The 25,181-nt window shown below is 46.5% G+C and overlaps 1 protein-coding gene across 1 annotated transcript in view; it reads left to right on the top strand.

Annotated features, from left to right (window-relative positions):
• Window positions 1-16,401, top strand: part of LOC140385762 (CMP-N-acetylneuraminate-beta-galactosamide-alpha-2,3-sialyltransferase 1-like) — a 137,727-nt gene extending 121,326 nt beyond the window's left edge. The window contains exons 5-7 of the mRNA XM_072468248.1: window positions 1,974-2,019; window positions 12,045-12,164; window positions 14,801-16,401. Coding sequence (XP_072324349.1) covers window positions 1,974-2,019; window positions 12,045-12,164; window positions 14,801-14,974 — 340 coding nt within the window. The 3' untranslated portion in view covers window positions 14,975-16,401. The remainder of the gene's footprint in view (window positions 1-1,973; window positions 2,020-12,044; window positions 12,165-14,800) is intronic.
• Window positions 16,402-25,181: the final 8,780 nt, after the last annotated feature.

Genomic DNA, 25,181 nt, shown 5'->3' with positions numbered 1-25,181 from the left:
CCCAATGGGTAGCATTGCTGCCTACAGTGCTGAGGACCCGGGTTCAATCCCGGCCCCGGATCACTGTCCGTGAAGAGTTTGCACATTCTCCCCGTGTCTACGTGGGCCTCACTCCCACAACCCAAAGATGTGCAGGGTAGGTGGATTAGCCATGCTAAATTGCCCCTTAATTGGGAAAAAATAATTTTATTAAAAAAACATTCAACAGCATCCAGGAAAAAGCAGTCCGCTTGATTGGCACCCCTTCCACAAACATTCAAAGAACAAAGAACAAAGAAATGTACAGCACAGGAACAGGCCCTTCGGCCCTCCAAGCCCGTGCCGACCATACTGCCCGACTAAACTACAATCTTCTACACTTCCTGGGTCCGTATCCTTCTATTCCCATCCTATTCATATATTTGTCAAGATGCCCCTTAAATGTCCCTATCGTCCCTGCTTCCACTACCTCCTCCGGTAGCGAGTTCCAGGTACCCACTACCCTCTGCGTAAAAAACTTGCCTCGTACATCTACTCTAAACCTTGCCCCTCTCACCTTAAACCTATGCCCCCTAGTAATTGACCCCTCTACCCTGGGGAAAAGCCTCTGACTATCCACTCTGTCTATGCCCCTCATAATTTTGTATACCTCTATCAGGTCGCCCCTCAACCTCCTTCGTTCCAGTGAAAACAAACCGAGTTTATTCAATCGCTCCTCATAGCTTATGCCCTCCATACCAGGCAACATTCTGGTAAATCTCTTCTGCACCCTCTCTAAAGCCTCCACATCCTTCTGGTAGTGTGGCGACCAGAATTGAACACTATACTCCAAGTGTGGCCTAACTAAGGTTCTGTACAGCTGCAACATGACTTGCCAATTCTTATACTCAATGCCCCGGCCAATGAAGGCAAGCATGCCGTCTGCCTTCTTGACTACCTTCTCCACCTGTGTTGCCCCTTTCAATGACCTGTGGACCTGTACTCCTAGATCTCTTTGACTTTCAATACTCTTGAGGGTTCTACCATTCACTGTATATTCCCTACCTGCATTAGACCTTCCAAAATGCATTACCTCACATTTGTCCGGATTAAACTCCATCTGCCATCTCTCCGCCCAAGTCTCCAGACAATCTAAATCCTGCTGTATCCTCAGACAGTCCTCATCGCTATCCGCAATTCACTCCCTCCATCACCAGCGTGCTCTAGCTGTTGTGTGTACCATCTACAAGATGCACTGCAGTAACTCACCAAGGCTCTTTAGTCAGCACCTTCAAAGCTCATGACCACTATCGCTGACAAGGCCAAGAGCAGCAGATACATGGGAACACCACTACCTGAAAGTTCTCCTCCAAGTCACTCACCATTCCAACTTGGAAATATATTGCCATTCCTTCACTATTGCTGGATCAAAATCCTGGAACACCTTCCCTAAAAGCACTGTGGGTGTACCAGGTACACCTCATGGACTGCAGCATTTCAAGAAGCAGCTCACCACCACCTTCTCAAGAGCAATTAGGGTGGACAATAAATGCTGGCCTAGCCAGAGATGTCCACATCCTGTAAATTAATGTATTAAATAAGTGTCCATTGGACATACATTCAATGAAAATGAAGGATAAATTGAGTTGTTGATCGGTGATTCTAGATGGATTATAGGTCCGCAATTAACAATTGCATAGCCCGGTTCCAGGTTCGATCCCGGCTCTGGGTCACTGTCCGTGTGGAGTTTGCACATTCTCCCCGTGTTTGCGTGAGTTTCGCCCAGCAACCCAAAGATGTGCAGGGCAGGTGGATTGGCCACGTTAATTGGCCTCTTAATTGGAAAAAATGAATTGGGTACTCTAAATTTTTTTTAAAAACAATTGCGTAGCCTAGTTGGTCAATAAGACACAATTAGATCCCAGATTGTTCAGATAAAATGATTATATTTCTCCTTAATTGTGTGCTCAGAATAAGTTGAGTTAATGGCGTTTTCTATATTCTTTTACGAACAGCACATACGTACCAGTGTTGCGTAAGATCAATGCAACTAAAGACAAGGTGAGTTGAAATTTTGTTTACTGTGTTTAGTTGGGAAGGTACAGGTAGAAGATCTTTGGTGACTGGTTTAGGCTACGTTTACATTATCGTTGTAACATTTCTACCAGCACCGGAGTTCTCGTGCCTAATTCCAGAGCAAATCTAAGTGAAACATCGTCATATGTCCTATCTGGGCATCACGGTAGCATTGTGGTTAGCACAATTGCTTCACAGCTCCAGGGTCCCAGGTTCGATTCCAGCTTGGGTCGCTGTCTGCGCGGAGTCTGCACGTTCTCCCCGTGTCTGCGTGGGTTTCCTCCGGGTGCTCCGGTTTCTTCCTGCAGTCCAAACATGTGCAGGTTAGGTGGATTGGCCATGATAAATTGCCCTTAGTGTCCAAAATTGCCCTTAGTGTTGGGTGGGGTTACTGGGTTATGGGGATGGGGTGGAGGTGTTAACCTTGGGTAGTGTGCTCTTTCCAAGTGCCGGTGCAGACTCGATGGGCCGAATGGCCTCCTTCTGCACTGTAAATTCTATGATAATCTATGATAATCTAACACTGACATTGAATGTATTTCTTGTGCAGAGAACCATATGCATTTTACAGATCATACAGTAAAATAGTGATGATGGGCTGGATTTTCATCCTAGAGATGGTGTCCCTCGCCCCTGGACGAAATTGCCTGCAAAGGCCATTTTCATTCCAGGATGGGGGAGAAGGTACCGTGCTGGAGCTGGACCTGTGCACCATGAGGTAGTGCGGACGAAGCCGCAATGGCTTCTGGGTGCCGAGCTGCGCTGTTTAAACTGCGCGACTCAGTGCTCTGAGACTTCATCCCGATTACAATAAAATCAATAAAATAAAAAGCAGCACTCCACCCACTCACACCTCCCACACACTCCCCATACTCCCTCCATGCCAGCTCATGCCACCTTATGCCCCTACACCCACCCCTCATAGCATCCATGCCCAGCCTCTGCCCTCCATGCCAACCTACGCCCCTTCCATGTCCATTCATCCAGTATGTAATCTGTACAGGACCAATGTATACCAGAGTAACAAATAGCATTTGTGAAATAGATTTTAAAACAGTCATTCATTCATAACTTCCTAATTTCTTTAAAAGTAGCTTTTACTAGCACTATAAAAGTTTCAATCATCCAGATCCTTTAACATACCAATGGAAGAAACTGCAAACACTTGACACCTCTTTATCGTGTGTAAATACCCATTCTACAATAGACAAAATGGATCACAAAGAAAAGCTGTCAACAAAACAACGTTTTCCCCGGAGAGCAGCTGTTTCAACAGACTTTTTGGCTATGATAGAGATTTTCCGATTTTCCCCGCCCCTCACTGGCGTCATCACAAGGTTCATCAAACGGCAGGGAAGTAATTTAAATGTATTTTCATATTAATTACCGGTCTCCCCGCCACATGATCCCCCCCTCCTCAGGAAATATTCGTACCTCACCAAAGCATTCACAACAGGTTTGGCAAGATGAAAAACAGTTGAGGCAATCCTTCTGGAGGTTCAAAGGAGGGAGGGGGACCTGCCCCAGGCACAGATTGATAGTGCCAGGGTCAGGCCCTCATGAGAGCCCCATGGGGTTGGTCTATTAATGTGTGGTGGTGGGGAGAAAGTGGATTTTGAGGAGGGAACTTGCAGGCATTTGAGGGTGGGGGGAGGGGATGGAATGCCGCCGATTCTTCTGTGGTGGTGGGGGGAAGGGGGGGGGGGGTCCACAATATCTCTGTGATGGGGGCTGGGACCATTCATTATCAGTTCTGATTGGGGCACCCTTTAAAGATGATGGCACAATCTTTGTGGAACCAAGTGGTGGCACAGTGGATAGCACTGCTGCCTCACAGCGGCAGGGACCCGGGTTCAATTCTGGCCTTGGGTGATTGTCTATGTGTGGAGTTTTCACATTGTCCCTGTATCTGCGTGAGTTTCCTCCGGGTGCTCTGGTTTCCTCCCACCGTCCAAAGATGTGCAGGTTAGGTGGAGTTGCAGGGATAGGGCGGGGGAGTGTGCCTGAGTAGGTGCTCTTTCAGAGGGTCGGTGCAGACTCATTGGGCCGAATGGCCTCCTTCTGCATTGTAGGGATTCTATGTATGCTACCTCTATCAGGCGCCACCTCACCAGTGTGACAGCGTAAATCACGCCCACTCTTTTTTCAACAAGGCTCAAGATCTGGAGAGGAAACTGAACTGTGCAGCTGGAGAGTTACTCGTCAGTCTTCAGGGTGAGCCTGACACTTTGGCAAACTCGCGGGTGTTTCTACCCTTAGTGAGTGAGCAAGAACATGTCAGAAATATAATTTGGAAGATTGGGAAGTGGTGATGTCCAAACAGACCTGGGTGTTCTTGTTCATAAGTCTCTGCAAACTAATATGCAGGTGCAACAATCAGTTGAGAAGACAAATGGTGTATTAGCCTTTATTGCAAAGGGATTTGAGTACAAGAGTAAGGAATCTTCCTGCAAATATTTGTTTTTCTTTTTTTGTTTCTAAGTTTAGCGTACCCAATTATTGTTTTCCAATTAAGGGGCAATTTGGCGTGGCCAATCCACCTAACCTGCACATCTTTGGGCTGTGGGGGTGAAACCCACGTAGGCGCGGGGAGAATGTAGGCACGGTAGCACAGTGGTTAGCATTGTTGCTTCACAGCGTCAGGGTCCCAGGTTCGATTCCCGCTTGGGCAATGTCTGTGCAGAGTCTGCACGTTCTCCCTGTGTCTGCGTGGGTTTCCGCCGGGTTATTCGGTTTCCTCCCACATGTCCTGAAAGACGGGATTGTTAGGTGAATTGGACATTTTGAATTCTCCCTCAGTGTACCCGAACAGGAGCCGGAGTGTGGTGACTAAGGGATTTTCACAGTAACTCCATTGCAGTGTTAATGTAAGCCTACTTGTGACAATAATAAAGATTATTATTGTTATTAATGTGCAAACTCCACATGATAGTGACCCACGGCCAGGATCAAACCCAGGTCCTCAGTGCCATAGGCAGCAGTGCTAACCATTGCGTCACCATGCCGCCCATCTTCCTGCAAACATATAGATCCTTGGAAAAGATAGAAAATGTGCTGGCAACTTGCTGATACTCATTTTATACTACACCATCCAATAAAGACCTGCTTTAAGTGTTTGTACACTCTCCATTTCATCATCTCTCCCCATTCATTTTTTAAGTCTATTTTGTCAAAAAAAGGGCTCTCTTCATTTACCATCATTCTCATTAAATTACTGATACTATCAGTGGCGTTTGATCCCGATATTTCTATTGAGAAAACTGAGGCAAGGACCAATTAGGAGCCACAGGCCTGGATTTTACTGCCCCTCCCAGCTGTTGGGATATTACAGTCGCAACAAAGGAAACGTTAATTTAATTAGCCGACCGCATCCATGGGGGAGGGGGGAAAAATGCCATAGTACGGCCATATAATCCTGGTCATAGTGTATTGAGCGCACCACCAAAACTGGCAAGAGTAGCAGAGAGATGAACAAAATCAAGTAGTAGCTAGAAAATACATAAGTTCTGTTGCAAATTTGTTTAAAAACTGATTCTTTCCAGAAGTAGATTGCTAGGATTGTGCATACAAGACTCCCAACAATTTGCAATTTTTAAGACTATGAGGGAAGACTACTAAACCATAGGAGTGATAACACTGACCAGTAGGTATCTTCTATGTTAAAACAAACTTTAATCAAACATACAATCAATCACATTAGCAACACAGTAATAATTTTCAAATTAACAGTTAAAACAGTTCTTGAATAAAAGGAAAAATAATGTTTAACTCCCTAACTCTCTATCTGCACCTGCCGCTATATATTCCCATTAAGCAATCCAATGCAGTTCAAATGCCACTTAGAAATAAAGTTTTTTTTTTTTTTTAAATAATATTTTATTGAAAATTTTTGGTCAACCAATACAGTACATTGTGCATCCTTTACACAACATTATAACAATACAGATAATAATGACCTTTTTTATTTAAACAAGATCAAAAGAAAACAACAACAAATAAATAAATATTAAATAACAAAAATAAAAACTAGCCCTAATTGGCAACTGCCTTGTCTCAGGCCACACCCCACCCCCCCACCCCCCCACCCCCCCAAGTCCTGGGCTGCTGCTGCTGCCTTCTTTTTTCCCCCATCTATCTTTCCGCAAGATATTCGACGAACGGTTGCCACCGCCTGGTAAACCCTTGAGCCGACCCCCTTAGGACAAACTTAATCCGCTCTAACTTTATGAACCCCACCATATCATTTATCCAGGTCTCCACCCCCGGGGGCTTGGCTTCTTTCCACATTAGCAATATCCTGCGCCGGGCTACTAGGGACGCAAAGGCCAAAACATCGGCCTCTCTCGCCTCCTGCACTCCCGGCTCTTGTGCAACCCCAAATATAGCCAACCCCCAGCTTGGTTCGACCCGGACTCCTACTACTTTCGAAAGCACCTTTGTCACCCCCATCCAAAACCCCTGTAGTGCCGGGCATGACCAAAACATATGGGTATGATTCGCTGGGCTTCTCGAGCACCTCGCACACCTATCCTCCACCCCAAAAAATTTACTGAGCCGTGTTCCAGTCATATGTGCCCTGTGTAATACCTTAAACTGAATCAGGCTTAGCCTGGCGCACGAGGACGACGAGTTTACCCTGTTTAGGACATCTGCCCACAGCCCCTCCTCGATCTCCTCCCCTAGCTCTTCTTCCCATTTCCCTTTTAGTTCGTCCACCATAGTCTCCCCTTCATCCCTCATTTCCCTATATATATCCGACACCTTACCGTCCCCCACCCATTTCTTCGAGATGACTCTGTCCTGCACCTCTTGTGTCGGGAGCTGCGGGAATTCCCTCACCTGTTGCCTCGCAAAAGCCCTCAATTGCATGTACCTGAATGCATTCCCTTGGGGCAACCCATATTTCTCAGTCAGCGCTCCCAGACTCGCGAACTTCCCATCCACAAATAGATCTTTCAATTGCGTTATACCTTCTCTTTGCCACATTCCATATCCCCCATCCATTCCCCCCGGGGCAAACCTATGGTTGTTTCTTATCGGGGACCCCCCCAATGCTCCGGTCTTTCCCCTATGTCGTCTCCACTGTCCCCAAATCTTCAGTGTAGCTACCACCACTGGACTCGTGGTATAGTTCCTTGGTGAGAACGGCAATGGGGCTGCCACCATAGCCTGCAGGCTGGTCCCCCTACAGGACGCCCTCTCTAATCTCTTCCACGCCGCTCCTTCCTCCTCTCCCATCCACTTACTCACCATTGAAATATTAGCGGCCCAATAATACTCACTTAGGCTCGGTAGTGCCAGCCCCCCCCTATCCCTACTACGCTGTAAGAATCCCTTCCTCACTCTCGGAGTCTTCCCGGCCCAAACAAAACCCATGATACTCTTTTCTATCCTTTTGAAAAAAGCCTTCGTGATCACCACCGGGAGGCACTGAAACACAAAGAGGAATCTCGGGAGGACCACCATCTTAACCGCCTGCACCCTCCCTGCCATTGACAATGCTACCATATCCCATCTCTTGAAATCTTCCTCCATCTGTTCCACCAACCGCGTCAAATTTAGCCTGTGCAATGTGCCCCAATTCTTAGCTATCTGGATCCCCAGGTAACGAAAGTCTCTTGTTACCTTCCTCAACGGTAGGTCTTCTATTTCTCTACTCTGCTCCCCTGGATGCACCACAAACAGCTCACTCTTCCCCATGTTCAATTTATACCCTGAAAAATCCCCAAACTCCCCAAGTATCCGCATTATTTCTGGCATCCCCTCCGCTGGATCCGCCACATATAGTAGCAGATCATCCGCATATAAAGATACCCGGTGTTCTTCTCCTCCCCTAAGTATTCCCCTCCATCTCTTGGAACCTCTCAGTGCTATAGCCAGGGGCTCAATCGCCAGTGCAAACAGTAATGGGGACAGAGGACATCCCTGCCTTGTCCCTCTATGGTGCCGAAAATATGCCGATCCCCGTCCATTCGTGACCACACTCGCCACTGGGGCCCTATACAACAGCTGCACCCATCTAACATACCCCTCTCCAAACCCAAATCTCCTCAACACCTCCCACAGATAATCCCATTCCACTCTATCAAATGCTTTCTCAGCATCCATCGCCACTACTATCTCCGTTTCACCCTCTGGTGGGGCCATCATCATTACCCCTAACAGCCTCCGTATATTCGTGTTCAGCTGTCTCCCCTTCACAAACCCAGTTTGGTCCTCATGAACCACCCCCGGGACACATTCCTCTATTCTCATTGCCATTACCTTGGCCAGGACCTTGGCATCCACATTGAGGAGGGAAATTGGTCTGTAGGACCCGCATTGTAGCGGATCCTTTTCCTTCTTTAAGAGAAGCGATATCGTTGCTTCTGACATAGTCGGGGGCAGTTGTCCCCTTTCCTTTGCCTCGTTAAAGGTCCTCGTCAGTAGCGGGGCGAGCAAGTCCAAATATTTTCTGTAAAATTCAACTGGGAATCCGTCCGGTCCCGGGGCCTTTCCCGTCTGCATGTTCCTAATTCCTTTCACCACTTCTTCTACCGTGATCTGTTCTCCCAGTCCCACCCTTTCCTGCTCTTCCACCTTGGGAATTTCCAGCCGATCCAAAAACTCCATCATTCTCTCCCTCCCATCCGGGGGTTGAGCTTCATACAATTTTTTATAAAATGTCTTGAACACTTCGTTCACTCTCTCCGCTCCCCGCTCCGTCTCTCCTTCCTCGTCCCTCACCCCCCCTATTTCCCTCGCTGCTCCCCTTTTCCTCAATTGGTGTGCCAGCAATCTGCTCGCCTTCTCTCCATATTCATACTGTACACCCTGCGCCTTCCTCCATTGTGCCTCTGCAGTGACTGTAGTCAGCAAGTCAAATTCCACATGCAGCCTTTGCCTTTCCCTGTACAGTCCCTCCTCCAGTGCTTCCGCATATTGTCTATCCACCCTCAAAAGTTCTTGCAGCAACCGCTCCCGTTCCTTACTCTCCTGCTTCCCTTTATGTGTCCTTATTGATATCAGCTCCCCCCTAACCACCGCCTTCAACGCCTCCCAGACCACTCCCACCTGAACCTCCCCATTGTCATTGAGTTCCAAGTACTTTTCAATGCATCCCCTCACCCTTAGGCACACCCCCTCATCCGCCATTAGTCCCATGTCCATTCTCCAGGGTGGGCGCCCTCTTGTTTCCTCCCCTATCTCCAAGTCTACCCAGTGTGGGGCATGATCCGAAATGGCTATAGCCGTATATTCCGTTCCCCTCACCCTCGGGATCAATGCCCTACCCAACACAAAAAAGTCTATGCGTGAATAGACTTTATGGACATAGGAGAAAAACGAGAACTCCTTACTCCTAGGTCTACTGAATCTCCACGGGTCCACCCCTCCCATCTGCTCCATAAAATCCTTAAGCACCTTGGCTGCTGCCGGCCTCCTACCAGTCCTGGACTTCGACCTATCCAGCCTTGGTTCCAACACCGTGTTAAAGTCTCCCCCCATTATCAGCTTTCCGGTCTCTAGGTCTGGGATGCGTCCTAGCATTCGCCTCATAAAGTTGGCATCGTCCCAGTTCGGGGCATACACGTTTACCAAAACCACCATCTCTCCCTGTAATTTGCCACTCACCATCACGTATCTGCCCCCGTTATCCGCCACTATAGTCTTCGCCTCGAACATTACCCGCTTCCCCACTAATATAGCCACCCCCCTGTTTTTCGCATCCAGCCCCGAATGGAACACCTGCCCCACCCATCCTTTGCGCAACCTAACCTGGTCTATCAGTTTCAGGTGCGTTTCCTGTAGCATAACCACATCTGCTTTAAGTTTCTTAAGGTGTGCGAGTACTCGTGCCCTCTTTATCGGCCCGTTAAGCCCCCTCACGTTCCACGTGATCAGCCGAGTTGGGGGGCTTCCCACCCCCCCCCCCTTGCCGGTTAGCCATCATCTTTTTCCAGCTTCTCACCCAGTTCCCACGCAGCTTTATCTCTCCCAGACAGTGCCCCCCCGCCCATCCTTTCCCGTACCCACTCCCCCCTTTCCCCAGCAGCAGCAACCCAGTAATTCCCCCCTCCCCCCCCCCCCCCTGCTAGACCCCCCGCTAGCGTAATTACTCCCCCCATGTTGCTCCCAGAAGTCAGCAAACTCTGGCTGACCTCGGCTTCCCCCCGTGATCACGGCTCGCACCGTGCGACGCCCCCTCCTTCCTGCTTCTCTATTCCCGCCATAATTATCATAGCGCGGGAACCAAGCCCGCGCCTCTCCCTCGGCCCCGCCTCCCATGGCCAACGCCCCATCTCCTCTCCCTCCCCACCTCCCCCCATCACCACCTGTGGGAGAAAGAAAAGTTACCATACCGCATATGGTAAAACATAAAACCCCTCTTCGCCCCCCCCCATTCGCCCCACCACTTTGTCCAAACGTTCATTTTCATAATCCAATCATTCCAATTTTTCTTCTACAATAAAAGTCCACGCTTCATCCGCCGTTTCAAAGTAGTGGTGCCTCCCTTGATATGTGACCCACAGTCTTGCCGGTTGCAGCATTCCAAATTTTATCTTCTTTTTGTGAAGTACCGCTTTGGCCCGATTAAAGCTCGCCCTCCTTCTCGCCACCTCCGCACTCCAATCTTGATAAACGCGGATCACCGCGTTCTCCCATTTACTACACCGAGTTTTCTTCGCCCATCTAAGGACCATTTCTCTATCCTTAAAACGGAGGAATCTCACCACTATGGCTCTGGGAGTTTCTCCTGCTCTCGATCCTCGCACCATAACTCGGTATGCTCCCTCCACCTCCAACGGACCCGTCGGGGCCTCCGCTCCCATTAACGAGTGCAGCATCGTGCTCACATATGCCCCGACGTCCGCCCCCTCCACACCTTCAGGAAGGCCAAGAATCCTCAAGTTGTTCCTCCTTGCGTTGTTTTCCAGTGCCTCCAACCTCTCCACAGATCGTTTCTGGTGTGCCTCCTGTATCTCCGACTTCACCACCAGGCCCTGTATATCGTTCTCATTCTCTGCTGCTTTCGCCTTCACGACCCGAAGCTCCTGCTCCTGGGTCTTTTGTTCCTCTTTCAGCCCTTCAATCGCCTGTAATATCGGGGCCAACAACTCTTTCTTCATTTCCTTTTTTATCTCCTCCACGCAGCGTTTCAAGAACTCTTGTTGTTCAGGGCCCCATATGAAACTGCCACCTTCCGACGCCATCTTGGTTTCTGCTTGCCTTCCTTGCCGTTGTTCCAAAGGATCCGCTGCAATCCGGCCACTTTCCTCTCCTTTTTCCATCCGTGTCCAGGGGGAACACCCTTCTGGTTTACCGCACGGTGTTTTTAGCCGTTAAAATTGCCGTTGGGGCTCCTATCAAGAGCCCAAAAGTCCGTTCCACCGGGAGCTGCCGAAACGTGTGACTCAGCTGGTCATCGCCGCACCCGGAAGTTCACTTAGAAATAAAGTTAACAGTCAGAGTTACTTTCTTCCCTGTGCAGATATTTGGAAAAAGATCCTTTCAGGAATGGCCTGAAAATCCTTCTTGTCAGACTAAAATCCTCTGGCAAACTGCTGTTCAACTTAAACTCTTATAGCAATCAGCTACAGACAGGCTCCTATCATTAATTACATCATCTGTATCCCACACATAAGGCATTCTCCAATCTCCTGCCACTAAAATGTCCCATGACCTGCTTAGCTAGGACTGAACATAATCTCTCATAAACTATCTGCACCCCAGGGAACCTCATGGACATAAACAATATCCCATTAGCCATCTCTGTAAACAAGTAAATGGTTAAAATTAATGATGACCTCATTTTACCACACCTTAATCACAGCTTTAGCAGACATACTGCCTCAATGTATTTGAACCCAGGGTTTTTAATAAATTACTACAACAAAATATATATAACAATTAATCATAAGGTCAAGAAACTATATTGCAGTTCTGAAAATACGTACCTGATGGTAGACTTGTGGCTTATCTTACAATTTACCTTTGTTCTAAATCCAATTTCCCCTTCTTGAGATTTTCAGGTATTGGTCTATAACCCACATTTTTTAAAGTATGTTCATGAAAACTGGAATGAGCGTCACGGAAGATACTGCTCAACTGGAATGCTGGTCGTAGCTTTTGCACTTCATGTCTGCGATGAGGTAAATGTGATTTCCAATGCATCTTAATTATTAAAAAGAGAAATATAGATATGTGCAGATAAACCACCAAATGTTAGACAGCCACATAGATTTGTAATAGAAGAAGGATGAGTGATTGAACCGAAGTGTATAAAATGTTGACGGTAATCGGCTGGGTAGAATCAGAGAAGCTATTTTCTTCGATGGGAGAATGAAGAACAAAGGGGCACAATCTTAAAATTAGTGTCACCCATTATGAATGAAATTAGCAAACATTTAATTCACACAGCACATTCTGGAAATCTGGAATGCGGCCCCAACATGTTGTGGTTCCTGTGGCAAATAGGGCTACCAAGACTGATATTTTTAGGCAAAGGTATCAAGGGAGATGGAGGAAAGCTGGGTAAATGGAATTTAGGTACAGATCAGTCATGATGTAACTGAATGAAATTAAATGAAAATTGCTTATTGTCACAAGTAGGCTTCAAATTAAGTTACTGTGAAAAGCCCCTAGTCGCCACATTCCGGCACCTGTTCGGGGAGGTCGGTACGGGAATTAAACCATGCTGCTGGCCTGCCTTGGTCTGCTTTCAAAGCCAGCGATTTAGCCCTGTGCTAAACAGCCCCCGCTGAATGACAGAGTAGGCTGAAGGAATTGAGTAGCCTATTCCTGTTCCTGTGTTCGTCAATGCAAAATACTTGATCCCAGGTCCGTATACTCAGGACCGTTCATCTCAGTGGAGTAATTAGCCTCAGTGTCCCTTGTGGGACGAATGGAAGATTTTAGGAATGTTGGCTTCTAAATATTGGGGCAATTTAAGGGTTAAAGTCCTGGGGCTATAGTGTGTTTGACTGCAGTGGTCATGTTTTTAAAAAGGATGTTGTTCTGGAAAGGCCTGGGAGCTTCTCAGGGCCAGAAGGTGAAATTGGCCAAAACAATGTGTCTTTTCTGTCCAGGCTAATGCACTGTGGTTTCACTGGGGGAAGGTCCCTGGGGAGTTAATGTACTTTCAGTCTGCAGAGGTCATTTGTTTTCAGCTTGGGGAGATGATATCAGTGCTGGGTGGAGCCAAGGAATACAGAGAGTCAGTTTTTGGAGAAGGCTTTGGAGAGAGAAAGGGCAAAGTTTGATCTGTCTGTCACTGAGTCCACAATTCTCTCACAGTAGGATAGTTATGAGAGAGTAATGATATTTAAAGCAGAGCAGGGCAGCACGGTGGCGCAGTGGTTAGCACTGCTGTCTCACAGTGCCGAGGTCCCAGGTTCGATCCTGGCTCTGGGTCACTGTCCGCGTGGAGTTTGCACATTCTCCCTGTGTTTGCGTGGGTTTCACCCCCACAACCCAAAGATGTGCAGGTTAGATGGATTGTCCATGCTAAATTGTCCCTTAATTGGAAAAAATGAATTGGGTACTCTAAATTTATAAAATAAAAGCATAGTCTTGCCTGGGGAAAGGAAGAAGCTGAAATATGTCAGGTTACCCAGCTTTTTGAAGAAATTCAGTTATAATCTGAAGGAGTTCTAAGAGGAGCTAAACTTGTTTTATAAAGCAATATTACTCTATGCCATGCTGATTTTAAGATTGATTGAGAGATGTTTGTTTCTTTTCTTGTTGTTTACTGGGAAATTGAGTAGGAATGTTTAAAAGGTAATTGTAAGCGCTTCTTTAGGGGTGTGAAGTTAAAAAGTTTAATATTGTTTTCATAATAAAGTTTTGTTTTAAAAATACCAACACCCTGAGAGGAATTCTCCGTAACCCGACTCCAAAAGCGGGAACGGCAATCGGGCAGAGAATGGCTTCCAACTCCAGAATCGGGGCAGGCGCCGGTTTGACGGCGGGTTTGTGATGCTCCGCCCCTACAAATCAGCATAATCGAGATGCGCACCGTGCGCAGTCGCATCACCATTGGCGCATCATCAACTGGCCCACCCGCAATGCTCCGCCTACGATGGGCCGAGTTCCCGATGGCGCGAGCCACGTGAGGTCCCAGCGGGCGTGAGCCTAGTGTGCCGCCGTGCAGACAGCATCCAGCGCTGCCACACTCGACCAGGATCCTTGCCACTGTCCGGGGGTCTTCTGCTAGGGCTAGAGGGAATGATGGGGTGTGGCCAGGGTATGGGCTGTGGGGTCGGGGTGGGTAGGTATGCAGTCCAACACCGCCGGCGCAACCGATGTGTGTGTGGGGAATGTCGGCGTGTGTGGCTGCAGCTTGTCAAGGACCCGCTGAATCTCCGCCCATTTTCTGTGCCGCATATGCTAGCTCCTCACCTGAATCGGTGAGGGTTTTACGCCAATTTTCCCGTCATGAACCACTATGATGCTCCGTTGGCCTCTGCACTTAGCCTCAGCCACTGGATGGGTCTGGGCTGGAATTGTAACACTTGGTAAGCAAGTTGAAAAATTAGCAGTCTTATTCTCCAGTGATTTTTCTTTTTTTCTGCTGGAAAGGGCCTGTGTGGATATCACACCAATTCTGGATAAAGCTGTGTGACCCAACCCCTCCTTCTACAATCTGCAAGGGAAGTCTCCCCGTGCAACCTCAAGTCCCTCTGCAACATCGAGCCATTGACAAAAGGGGAATAAAAGGGGAGAAAACTTAGGACTTCCTTCTCATGTGCAGCTTTACTCTAACAGATATGCTGCCTCTGGTCTGCAGGTGAACGTTTATGGATTTGGAGCTGATAGCTTCGGAAATTGGCACCATTACTGGGAGAAGAATGCTGGTGCAGGAGCCTTCAGACGGACAGGAGTCCATAATGCCGATTTTGAAGCCAATGTCACTAAGTCGCTTGCCAATATTGGTAAAATAAAATTCTTCAAAGGCATTTGACCCTGAAAGATTGAGTGAGCATCGAACTAGGATTTGCACATCATGTAAATATCTTCATGTTTATTGAGGTGATGAATGTTTGAACTACAAAATTTAACACTGCTTTGAAACTCTGAAGATCAGCTCCTAGACAACCCTATAGTTACGCAAATGAAAAGTCAAATTGCTTCTACTCTCTTCCAATGATGTGCCTTAATTCCATCTTACAAAAATGTGCCTTACTAAAATAGTGATTTTTTTTCCCCCCAATTTTAGCAACAATCTTTAAGTTGTCTGAATGCGTTTTTCAATCCAGGCTAATTCACGCCAAATTAAGAGGAGTTTCATGCTGTTGACCTATACTGATCACTGACTCAGCTGATACTAACTTCGACTCCCTTTGTTTCTCCAGTTTTAGCCTGAACAACATTTATCCAGTTAGGGGCATGTTGGAGTGGAGAAAGTCTGTCTGTTGCGCACTGCGTTAAATTATGATCCATAGGAATCGTCAGTTTAAGTTCAGCAGGTGTGATCATCTAGTCAGCTTTCCAATTAGGGCCTGGTTTCATCCAGGCTACCAACACAAAGAGAGACTGGCACAGCCAACGACCCATGGTAAACTCATTAATAGCAAAAGGATTCTTGGAACATGAACAAAATTGTTTTCAGGGAAGAGGCGCGCTGGACAACTTACTGAATTGGTGAAGGCTTTAAATGGAGGATTCAAGAATGGTGATTGACAATGGAGTTGATCAAATTTCTTCCTAAAATGCCATGTTATGTTAAAGAAAGAGGGTTAGCACTGCTGCCAACGGCGCTGAGGACCCGGGTTCGAATCCGGGCCCTGGGTCACAGGCCGTGTGGAGTTTGCACATTCTCCCGTGTCTGCGTGGGTTTCACCCCCAGAACCCAAAGATGTGCAGGGTAGGTGGATTGGCCACGCTAAATTGCCCCGTAATTGGAAATAAAATTGGTTACTCTAAATTTATTTTTTAAAAAAGAAGAGAATTTTTCCTTTCAAAGAAGCTGACATTTGATGAGGTGCTGGCAGCACGATACTCAATACAACACTGTAATTTAACTAAACTTATGCCAAGGAGCTTCTCAGAATGACCGAGAGCGTAAGAAATGTAATTTTAGTCCGAAAAATTAGAAAGTTTGCAAATTCCATTGTTGGCCGGTGCTGAGTTAACTCCGCAGGGTCGGAGAGTCCTCGGGGGCAGGCGTGAATCCCGCTCTGACGCCGGTTGCCGTATTCTCCGGCGTCGGTTTTCGGGCGTGGGCGGGATTTACGCCACGCCGGTCGGGGGCCATTGGCAGCGACCCCCCCGGCAATTCTCCGGGCCCCGATGGGCCGAGCGGCCGTCAGTTCCTGGCCAGTCCCGCCGGCGTGAAATGGACATGGTCCCACAAGACTGAACTGGCTGGGAGGCCGCCCAGTGGAGTCCTCGGGGGGGGGGGGGGGGGGGGCGGGAGGATCTGGCCATGGGGTCGGGGGGCAGGGGGGGGGGGCACGCCCACGGTAGCCTGGCCCACGATCGGGGCCCACCGATCTGCGGGCGGGCCTGTGCCGTGGGGGCACTCCTTCCTTCCGCACCGGCCTCTGTAGGGCTCCACCATGGCCGGCGTGGAGAAGACACCCCCTGTGCATGCGCCAGAACACGCCGGCGGTTCTGCGCATGCGCGGGACCACAGCGGCCCTTCGCTGCCGGTTAGCACGGCGCCAACCCCTCCGGCGCCGGCCTAGCCCCCGGAAGTGCAGAGAATTTCGCAACTTCCAGGTGGCCCGACGCCGGAGTGGTTTGCGCCCTTCTTGGCACCGGCGTCGGGCCATCTCGCCGATTGCGGGAGAATCCCGCCCATAGTCTTCCAAACGGACCATTTTGCCCCCTATTTCCATTCTGATTGATGGTTGTGTGTATGTACATGCATGATGGGGTATATCACCAGGAAAACAATATTATCTCCCCTTGCTGACCTCGTCTCAGGTGAAACTGGTTGCCTTGGGCGCCTGCTCCTGATCACTGTACTGCTAGATAGTGAACTCTAGTGACAATTGGCTGCCGATATAACCAGATTCAGCTGTGACGCCCCCCCTCCCCCACCCCATGGTCAAAAGTAGCTTGCTTGCACTCGCCAAGCTCTCACATGAGGAATGGCTGCTTGAACCCTGTGAAAAGAACACTCCAGAAATTGCCGCCTCTCCTGAAAAATTGTCAAGTCAGTTGACTGTTCACCAACATACTGATCAGTCTTTCTCTCTTGCTGATCGATGGTAATGTGGGTGCCATCTAAATAGTCATATCAGACATTTAGTAGAACTGAAATTGAGACAGGAGAATGTTCTACACCGACAGAATGAAAGTTGAAAAACACTACCTCTTATTCTGAACCCTGGACTCCTGAAAAGAGACAAATCCAAATGATCATTTGAAGAGACCAAATTGCCTCAAACAAGTTGTAAAATGTACTCAATAACTGATTTTGTAGAGCAACAGCCTTTCGGGTAGTTGCCTAAATAGCTACGCTGACGGACTAGAAAAAGGAGTTTGAAGATGGCTACGTTCAAACTGATGGACATCAGTGATTTTGTATTTGTGTGTGCACATGAAGTAAAAAATGTTTATTTAGCCTATATTAGCTTATCTCAGGAATGGCAAGTACATGACAATGGGTCTCAGTTAAAATGAGCTGTCTTCACATTATTGTGAGGTCAGCATGTTTATCCATAAGATTAATACATACATTCCTACTGGCCCCTCATTGGCACAGGAAGTGTGTCACAGGGCAGATAATACCGCTCGAACTCTGCCCCACAATATGTCAGATGAACATTGCAGTGAGGATATAAGGGATGATTCCTGCCATCCCACTCCTCATTGCAGGGTTCCCACTCCATGGAAGTTCAAGTTGAATTTAAGTTTACAGCAAAGTTGGCCTTATTTTCCAAACCCCATTCCTCTCTAATAGCTGTCATGAGGACTTTGGAGTTAGCCCTCCAGATCTAGGAAATGGGAAGTTCTTAACTGTATGTAACCAAATTAATTGCCAGTTTGTTAATTCCTGGGTAAATACAGGGCACTATTGATGTACAGTTTTTAAAAAATGAAATGTATGTTGTTGGTAACTAGCTAGAAATATGACTTTAGTGGTTCCAATTATTTGTACTTGAATTGAAAGCTTTTAAGGAATATCCTTCCGGCTTAAACCAACATTAAAGTAAAAGCAAAATACTGCGAATGCTGGAGATGAAGTAAAAATGGAAAAACCAACAAGTTGGTTGAAGGGGCCCAGTCACTCGATTTTTGAAGAGTTGAAAAAAATAGGAGGAGAAAATTCAGAATTTTCTGATAGTCCCTAACTTTTTTTAAATTTCAAAAGAGTGGAATTGCAATATCCATGATCCAGGTATCACCGTGTACTCCAGCCTGATCTTAGCTTCTTTAATTAATGAATCTGGCCAAAGTGAATGTGATGTTTAATTTAAGAGCAAAGCAGTTAAATTGCCCAGATGGCTCACCAGGGGCAGGTTTAGCACACTGGGCTAAATCGCTGGCTTTTAAGGCGGACCAAGGCAGGCCAGCAGCACGGTTCAATTCCTGTACCAGCCTCCCCAAACAGGTGCTGGAATGTGGCGACTAGGGGCTTTTCACAGTAACTTCATTTGAAGCCTACTTGTGACAATAAGCAATTTTCATTTAATTTCATTAGTAAATGGGCTGCAGCACTGAGCTGTACAGAACATGGCAGTTCCAGCTTTTATCTTTATTCTGTACTGAATAAAGATGATCTCAGCAGTACAGTGGCAGATACACTGGAAGTGGCCTCACTGTCACTCAGGCAGAAACAGTATCAGTAAGGATCCTGATTGTGGTCAATGTCCAGTTAGACCCTGCTGCAATGTACTAAGTACTGTGTACTACTGACAATGCAGTAAATAACCTGCTGACACCATATGAAGAATATTAGTGAGTCACCAATTGGCTGTCATCAGTGGAGCTGTGCCCAATTAAGAGTCAGTGGGGCTCATTTTGTGTTTGGATGATGGTGTAAGTCAGGCGATATCAGTTCAGCCGCCCATCGCTTTTCCCAATTTTCATTTCCACGGAAATAGACAGGAGGGAATTTCGGAACATTTGTGTAATGGGAAGCTGAAACTATAATGCCTATTATATAACTCTAACTTCCAATTTGCCCCGGTGTGTTTTGCAGGAGGAAAATTGGAAAGTATAGCTTATATTTTTATTGTTGTGTTTTTTTTTAACTTGCGTGATAATTATAGAGACGTACTTTTAAAATCATGGGATGTATCAAAAAAATAATTGTGCCTTTTAGTTAATTCAGTATCTTTCTGTGTCAATGCTGGGCGGCATTCTCCGGCCACCCAGCCACAGGCTTCTTGGCAGCGGGCGGCGCACCATTCGCTGACGGCAGGATTCTCTGCTCCTGGCGAAACAACGCGCGGCGGGTGCACTGCCAGCAGGATCAGAGAATCCCACCGCCAGCAAACGCCCGGAATATTCTGTCCCTGTGTGCAAAATTGTGGATGTAAAGTTTAAAATTAGGAGAGAAAAAGTAGGAGAGACAAAGAATACAGAGTTACATTTCTTATGAACCCCGCCTTTTTTAAACATCTTCTTTAAAGTTAATTTTCTATTCTGTAATTCTTGCCTTGGGTTTCCCCTTCTGTACCCCACCAGAAAGTTTGACAAATGCTGCTCTGAAATGAGCCTTGAGAGCAGAGTGGGAATAAAAGACCCTCCTTTCAATAATCCTTCAGAAGTGCCTGTAACGGGTAGCATGGTGGCGCAGTGGTTAGCATTGCAGACTCACGGTGCCGAGGTCGCAGGTTCTATCCCGGCCCTGGTCGCTGTCCGTGTGGAGTTTGCATATTCTCCCCGTGTTTGTGTGGGTTTTGCCCCCACAACCCAAAGATGTGCAGGGTAGGTGGATTGGACATGCTAAATTGCCCCTTAATTGGAAAAAATGAATTGGGTACTCTAAATTCAAAAAAGAAAAAGTAAAAAAAAAGAAGTGCCTGTAACTGTCACGCTGGCTTGGAAGTGTTTGCATGATGCAATCAGTGTGAGCTACCCCTTCTCCTTCCTCCCCACAGCAGAGGAGTGCACTGCAAGTTTGAATCTGAACCAGACTGACCAGAAAGGTTCAATGCCCATGTCCACTTGTCCATATTTACTAGTGACTGAATAAATGTAATTCTGTCTTATTATTTGAGAATCACACTTTTACCCACTTAAAATTAGTGTCATTGGTTTATATTGGGTGGGATTCTCCGTTCCCCCAGCCCCGTGTTTCTCGGCGGAGTGCCGATTTCTGGCAGCGGAATTCTCTGTAGCCGCCGCTTGTCAATGGGATTTCCCATTGAAGCAACCCCACGCCGCCAGGTCACCCGCAGGTGGGGGTTCACTGCCCGCGGGAAAAGAGAATCCCAACAAACGCAGAATTCCGGCCATTGTGTTCAGAAATCGAATTCCATCTGAATCCTGAGATAGTGAGATTTTCAAGAATGTTTTGGAAGTTGAATTTCATTCACTGTTAAGTGAAAATCATGGATCAATGAGAATCAGAGAATAGTGAAGTCCGTAAGAGCAGATCAGTTAATCCCACCACAATCCACCATCGCCCTTCCCCACAACCCTATGAATATTTTGTCTTGAGGTGCTTACCCAATTCCCCTTTGAATGATATGATTACATCGGCCACTGCCGCACTCTCAGGCAGTGCATTCCCGACCCCAACCACACGCAGCATATTTTTCTTTTCCTCTTGTCACTGTTGGTTGTTTTGCCAATCACTTTAAATCTGTAATCTCTAGTTGGTGACACTCTTGCCAATGGGAACAATTTCTCTCTATCTATTCTGTCCAGATCCATCGCGGTCATGAACACCTCTTATCAAATCTTCTCTCAACCTTCCCTTTCAAAGGAGACTAGCCTCCTCTTCACGCCCCTATTCATGTCACTGAAGTCCTTCATCCCTGGAAGCATTCTCCTAAATCCTTTTTGCACCTTGTCTTAAACCTTCTTCCTAAAATGTGGTGCACAGTATGAAAACCAGTCCTCCAGTCATTTCTTTGCTTTTAGTATTCTATGCCTCTACATATAAAGCTCAGGATCCCATATACCTTTTGAAACACATTTTCAACCTGCTCTGCTACTTTCAATGATTTCTGCACAGATGCCCTATCACTGCTCTCTTTAGAATTGTACACTTTGGTTTTTATTGCTTCACTTCATTCTTCTATTCGCATGTATTATTTCACATTTCTCTGCATTAAATTTCACCTGCCACATATCTGCACATCCCATCAGCCTGCCATATCTCCTCGTGAAGTCTATCACTGTCCACCTCACAAATCACAATACTTTCATGCTTCGAAGTTTTGAAATTGTACCCTGAGTGCTTTCAAACAAAGGACCCTCCCACTGAGGGACCCCCCACCCACGAGAGACCCTCGCACTCCACCCCTGGGAGCCAGCATGTTTGTTTGTCTTGCACCTCCACCCGCCACTGGGTTAATAATTAATTGCCCCTCACGGCGCCAAGGTCCCAGGTTCGGTCCCGGCTCTGGGTCACAGTCCGTGTGGAGTTTGCACATTCTCCCCGTGTTTGCGTGTGTTTTGCAACCCAAAGATGAGCAGAGTAGGTGGATTTGCCATGCTAAATTACCCCTTAATTAGAAAATATGAATTGGGTACTCCAAATTTAAAATAATAATAATAATTAATTGCCCACTTAAGAGCAATGGGGCAGGAAGGTCATCCACAAGCCTTCTCAACATGGGCATAATCGGGTGCCATCTGCCACCCTCCCACCCAACTAAATGCCCTCCCTGCCAAACTTGCCACACGGAGGGCACAAAATTAATCTCTATCTCAATTTCCTTTTTCACTATAATTTGGCAGCATTTTCTTCCTTGCAAAAGTAAACAGATGTCAAGTATTCATTTAGTATCTCAGCCATGCTCTCTGCCTACATGCATAGTCACTCATTTTGGTCTCTAATTGGCCTGACCCAACCTCTTACAACCTTTTTTTGAAAAATTAAATTCATTTGGAAGACTTCTCTGGTAGTTGGTGCTGAGCTCAGGTAGCCGGGTACAAGGGAGCATTACAACTGGTCTCAGTCTGTCAGAGCGACACTAATTTTGATGGATGCCATTGCTGTCAGGTCTAGGACTGGACTGGGCTCCATCACCACTCCACTCAGTTGGCTGGCAGTCATTGTCACGACTAACATGTGAAGAACAACCACTTGGGCTCGAGAGGTCTTTATGAGAGCCCAATGTGGTTGTTGCTTAACTGCCCTCTGAGTGGTTTGCTAAGGCACTTAGGTTCGAGCAGGAGGCCGGTGCCACCACTTTTACAGGGCATCTAGCAATGGGCATTAAATGCCAGCCGTATGCATATCTGAGAATGGACACAGAAAAGAGAAGCTCTCCTACTTTTTTCCCCACCTCTTAATAAATCACCACTAAAACTAGTACTTGTTGTTGAATCTTTTTAGAAAATCTGAATGCATATTTTCCACGGATATTTTACAAGATAAAAATATTTTTAAGTTAATAGATGGGTGAGGGAATATTTCAAAATTTGTGGCAGTTTAGGTCCACTCAGTGAAGTTTTATTTGTACCCATGTGAATGCTGTTGAATGACTGAAATTCTATCCATATTTAACAATCCATTCTTAATAATGGTGGTGGGTGCAATACTTGTCAAGCTATAATCTGTGTATCTGTTTTTTTAGAATTCACTGTTTGACATAAAGGGGCAGTATATGAATGAAAATGAATATGTATATTGATCAAAGTACAGGAATCCGGTTAACTTAATATATTTTATGATTGTTGCACCATCCTGTATTATCCTTGCTGTTTGTTTTAAATAACTTCTTAGCAATCTTCCTTATGGTTTGACATCATGAGCTGTGGGCGATGCCCAGAGAAGATCCCAAACATAGACACAGATCCATTCCAGATAGGATGTCAGCACGTAACCGTATGTAACAAGTGTTTAGCCAGAGCTGAAAACTGGAACACTCGGCATTGTACTAAGATCAGGAAGAAGAGCAACAAATTTAAATCAGCCAGGATTACCAGTCCTGGTCACTGTCCAACGAACCTGCCCGGCTAGAAAATGAGCGCCAGGAATGAGCTAAGCTTTGATTCACCGCCGAAGCAGTGTGCAATACTGGCTCCTCGACTCTGCGGGCTCCTGGAAATATGCTTCTGCCGGTATGCACCCCTGCTAGGAGTCAGCGTCTTCAGTAAGAGAGGGCAGTTGGGGAAAGGCCATTTATTTTTTTATTAAATGTTTTTATTGCAGTTTTTCATTTCATGTCCTGTACAGTAGGCTAGGGTATGTGCATCGGATACAATATACAAGAAATCTCCATTGGTATCGACCCACCCTTCCCTTGGTTCCCACCGCCCCCCCCCCCCCCCCCTCTTTTTGTTGCTTTAAGATATTTTCTTCGATCTCTGATTATACAGTAGCCAATTGTCATCTATTTACATAAATGCGGTTCTTTCCCCTTCCACAAGCCCATGTCAATTGGCCCCACATCCCCTCTCCTCCCCTCCACACCCCATCCTATCCTATTTTACATAAGAACGAGGAGCAGGAGTAGGCCATCTGGCCCCTCGAGCCTGCTCCACCATTCAATGAGATCATGGCTGATCTTTTGTGGACTCAGCTCCACTTTCCGGCCCGAACACCATAACCCTTAATCCCTTTATTCTTCAAAAAACTATCTACCTTTATCTTAAAAACATTTAATGAAAGAGCCTCGACTGCTTCACTGGGCAAGGAATTCCATAGATTCACAACCCTTTGGGTGAAGAAGTTCCTCCTAAACTCAGTCTACTTGCCTCCAGTGCCAATATGTCCTTTCTCAAGTAAGGAGACCAAAACTGAACACAATACTCCAGGTGTGGCCTCACTAACACCTTATATAATTGCAGCATAACCTCCCTAGTCTTAAACTCCTTCCCTCTAGCAATGAAGGACAAAATTCCATTTGCCTTCTTAATCACCTGTCGCACCTGTAAACCAACCTTTTGCGACTCATGCACGAGCACACCCAGGTCTCTCTGCACAGCAGCATGTTTTAATATTTTATCATTTAAATAATAATCCCTTTTGCTGTTATTCCTACCAAAAATGGATAACCTCATATTTGTCAACATTGTATTCCATCTGCCAGACCCTAGCCCATTCACTTAGCATATCCAAATGTTTTTCCTGTTTTTGGTGTTTTAGGGGGTTCTGTTCTTTGCTCTAGGCCCTGAAAGGCCATTTTCTGAGCAACAGTTCAGGAGTGAGGTGTGTGTAAATACTGGCAGTAAATTTGCAGAGTGCATGCCAGCAAAACAAATCTTGTCCACCCGCATTCTGTGGTGGAAAATCATGGGAACGCTGCCTTTGAATTACATGCAAATTTATTAATGGAGCCCCGAATTCCTCACCCTTAATGTGGATAAATGGTGAGTTTGGGCCAATGATTTTCTGATTTATACCATGACTGGGTAAGGGCATTACCTGGAAAATTATCCTCGGTCTACAAAACCTTCCTATTAAAAATACTGCAAATGCTGATTATTTCCCATTCTGCATTTAATGCCCGATCATTTGCTTGTTATCCAATTTCAAACTCAAATGAAATCTTAAGCCTTGCCAAGTGCTGCCCTCCTACTGCCAATAAAAATAAATTGTGTTATACTTTAATTTATTATGCAATATATTTATGAATAGATTTCTGACTGTGGGGTATGATTAATTCCAATAAATGTGTTGTGGAAGGATTGTAAATTGTCTTTTTTTTTTGCCTCCAGAACTCTTGCTTCACTTTCCTTGTTTCAGGGAGGCTTCACCCAGAGGACATGTGTACAATTGGCTCAATACATTACCAGCCTCCATTTCTACTAGTGCATTGCAAATTCTGCCCACACTGTGGCATTGATAATGGTTAATTAAAGGATAAACTATTGCACGAATCTCCTATGCCTTTGCATATCTTGTTTTTTAATTTAGAGCATCCAATTCGGGAGTTTTTTCCAATTAAGGGCCAATTTAGCGTGGCCAATCCATCTTTGGGTTGTGGGGGTGTGACTCATGCAGCCACAGGGAGAATGTGCAAACTCCACACGGAGAGGGGCCCAGAGCTGGGTTCAAACCCAGGTCCTCGGCGCCTTGAGGTAGCAGTGCT

This window comes from Scyliorhinus torazame, chromosome 11 (genome assembly GCF_047496885.1).
Source record: "Scyliorhinus torazame isolate Kashiwa2021f chromosome 11, sScyTor2.1, whole genome shotgun sequence".
NCBI classification, from domain to species: domain Eukaryota; kingdom Metazoa; phylum Chordata; class Chondrichthyes; order Carcharhiniformes; family Scyliorhinidae; genus Scyliorhinus; species Scyliorhinus torazame.
This window is presented reverse-complemented; position numbering and strand designations above follow the sequence as displayed.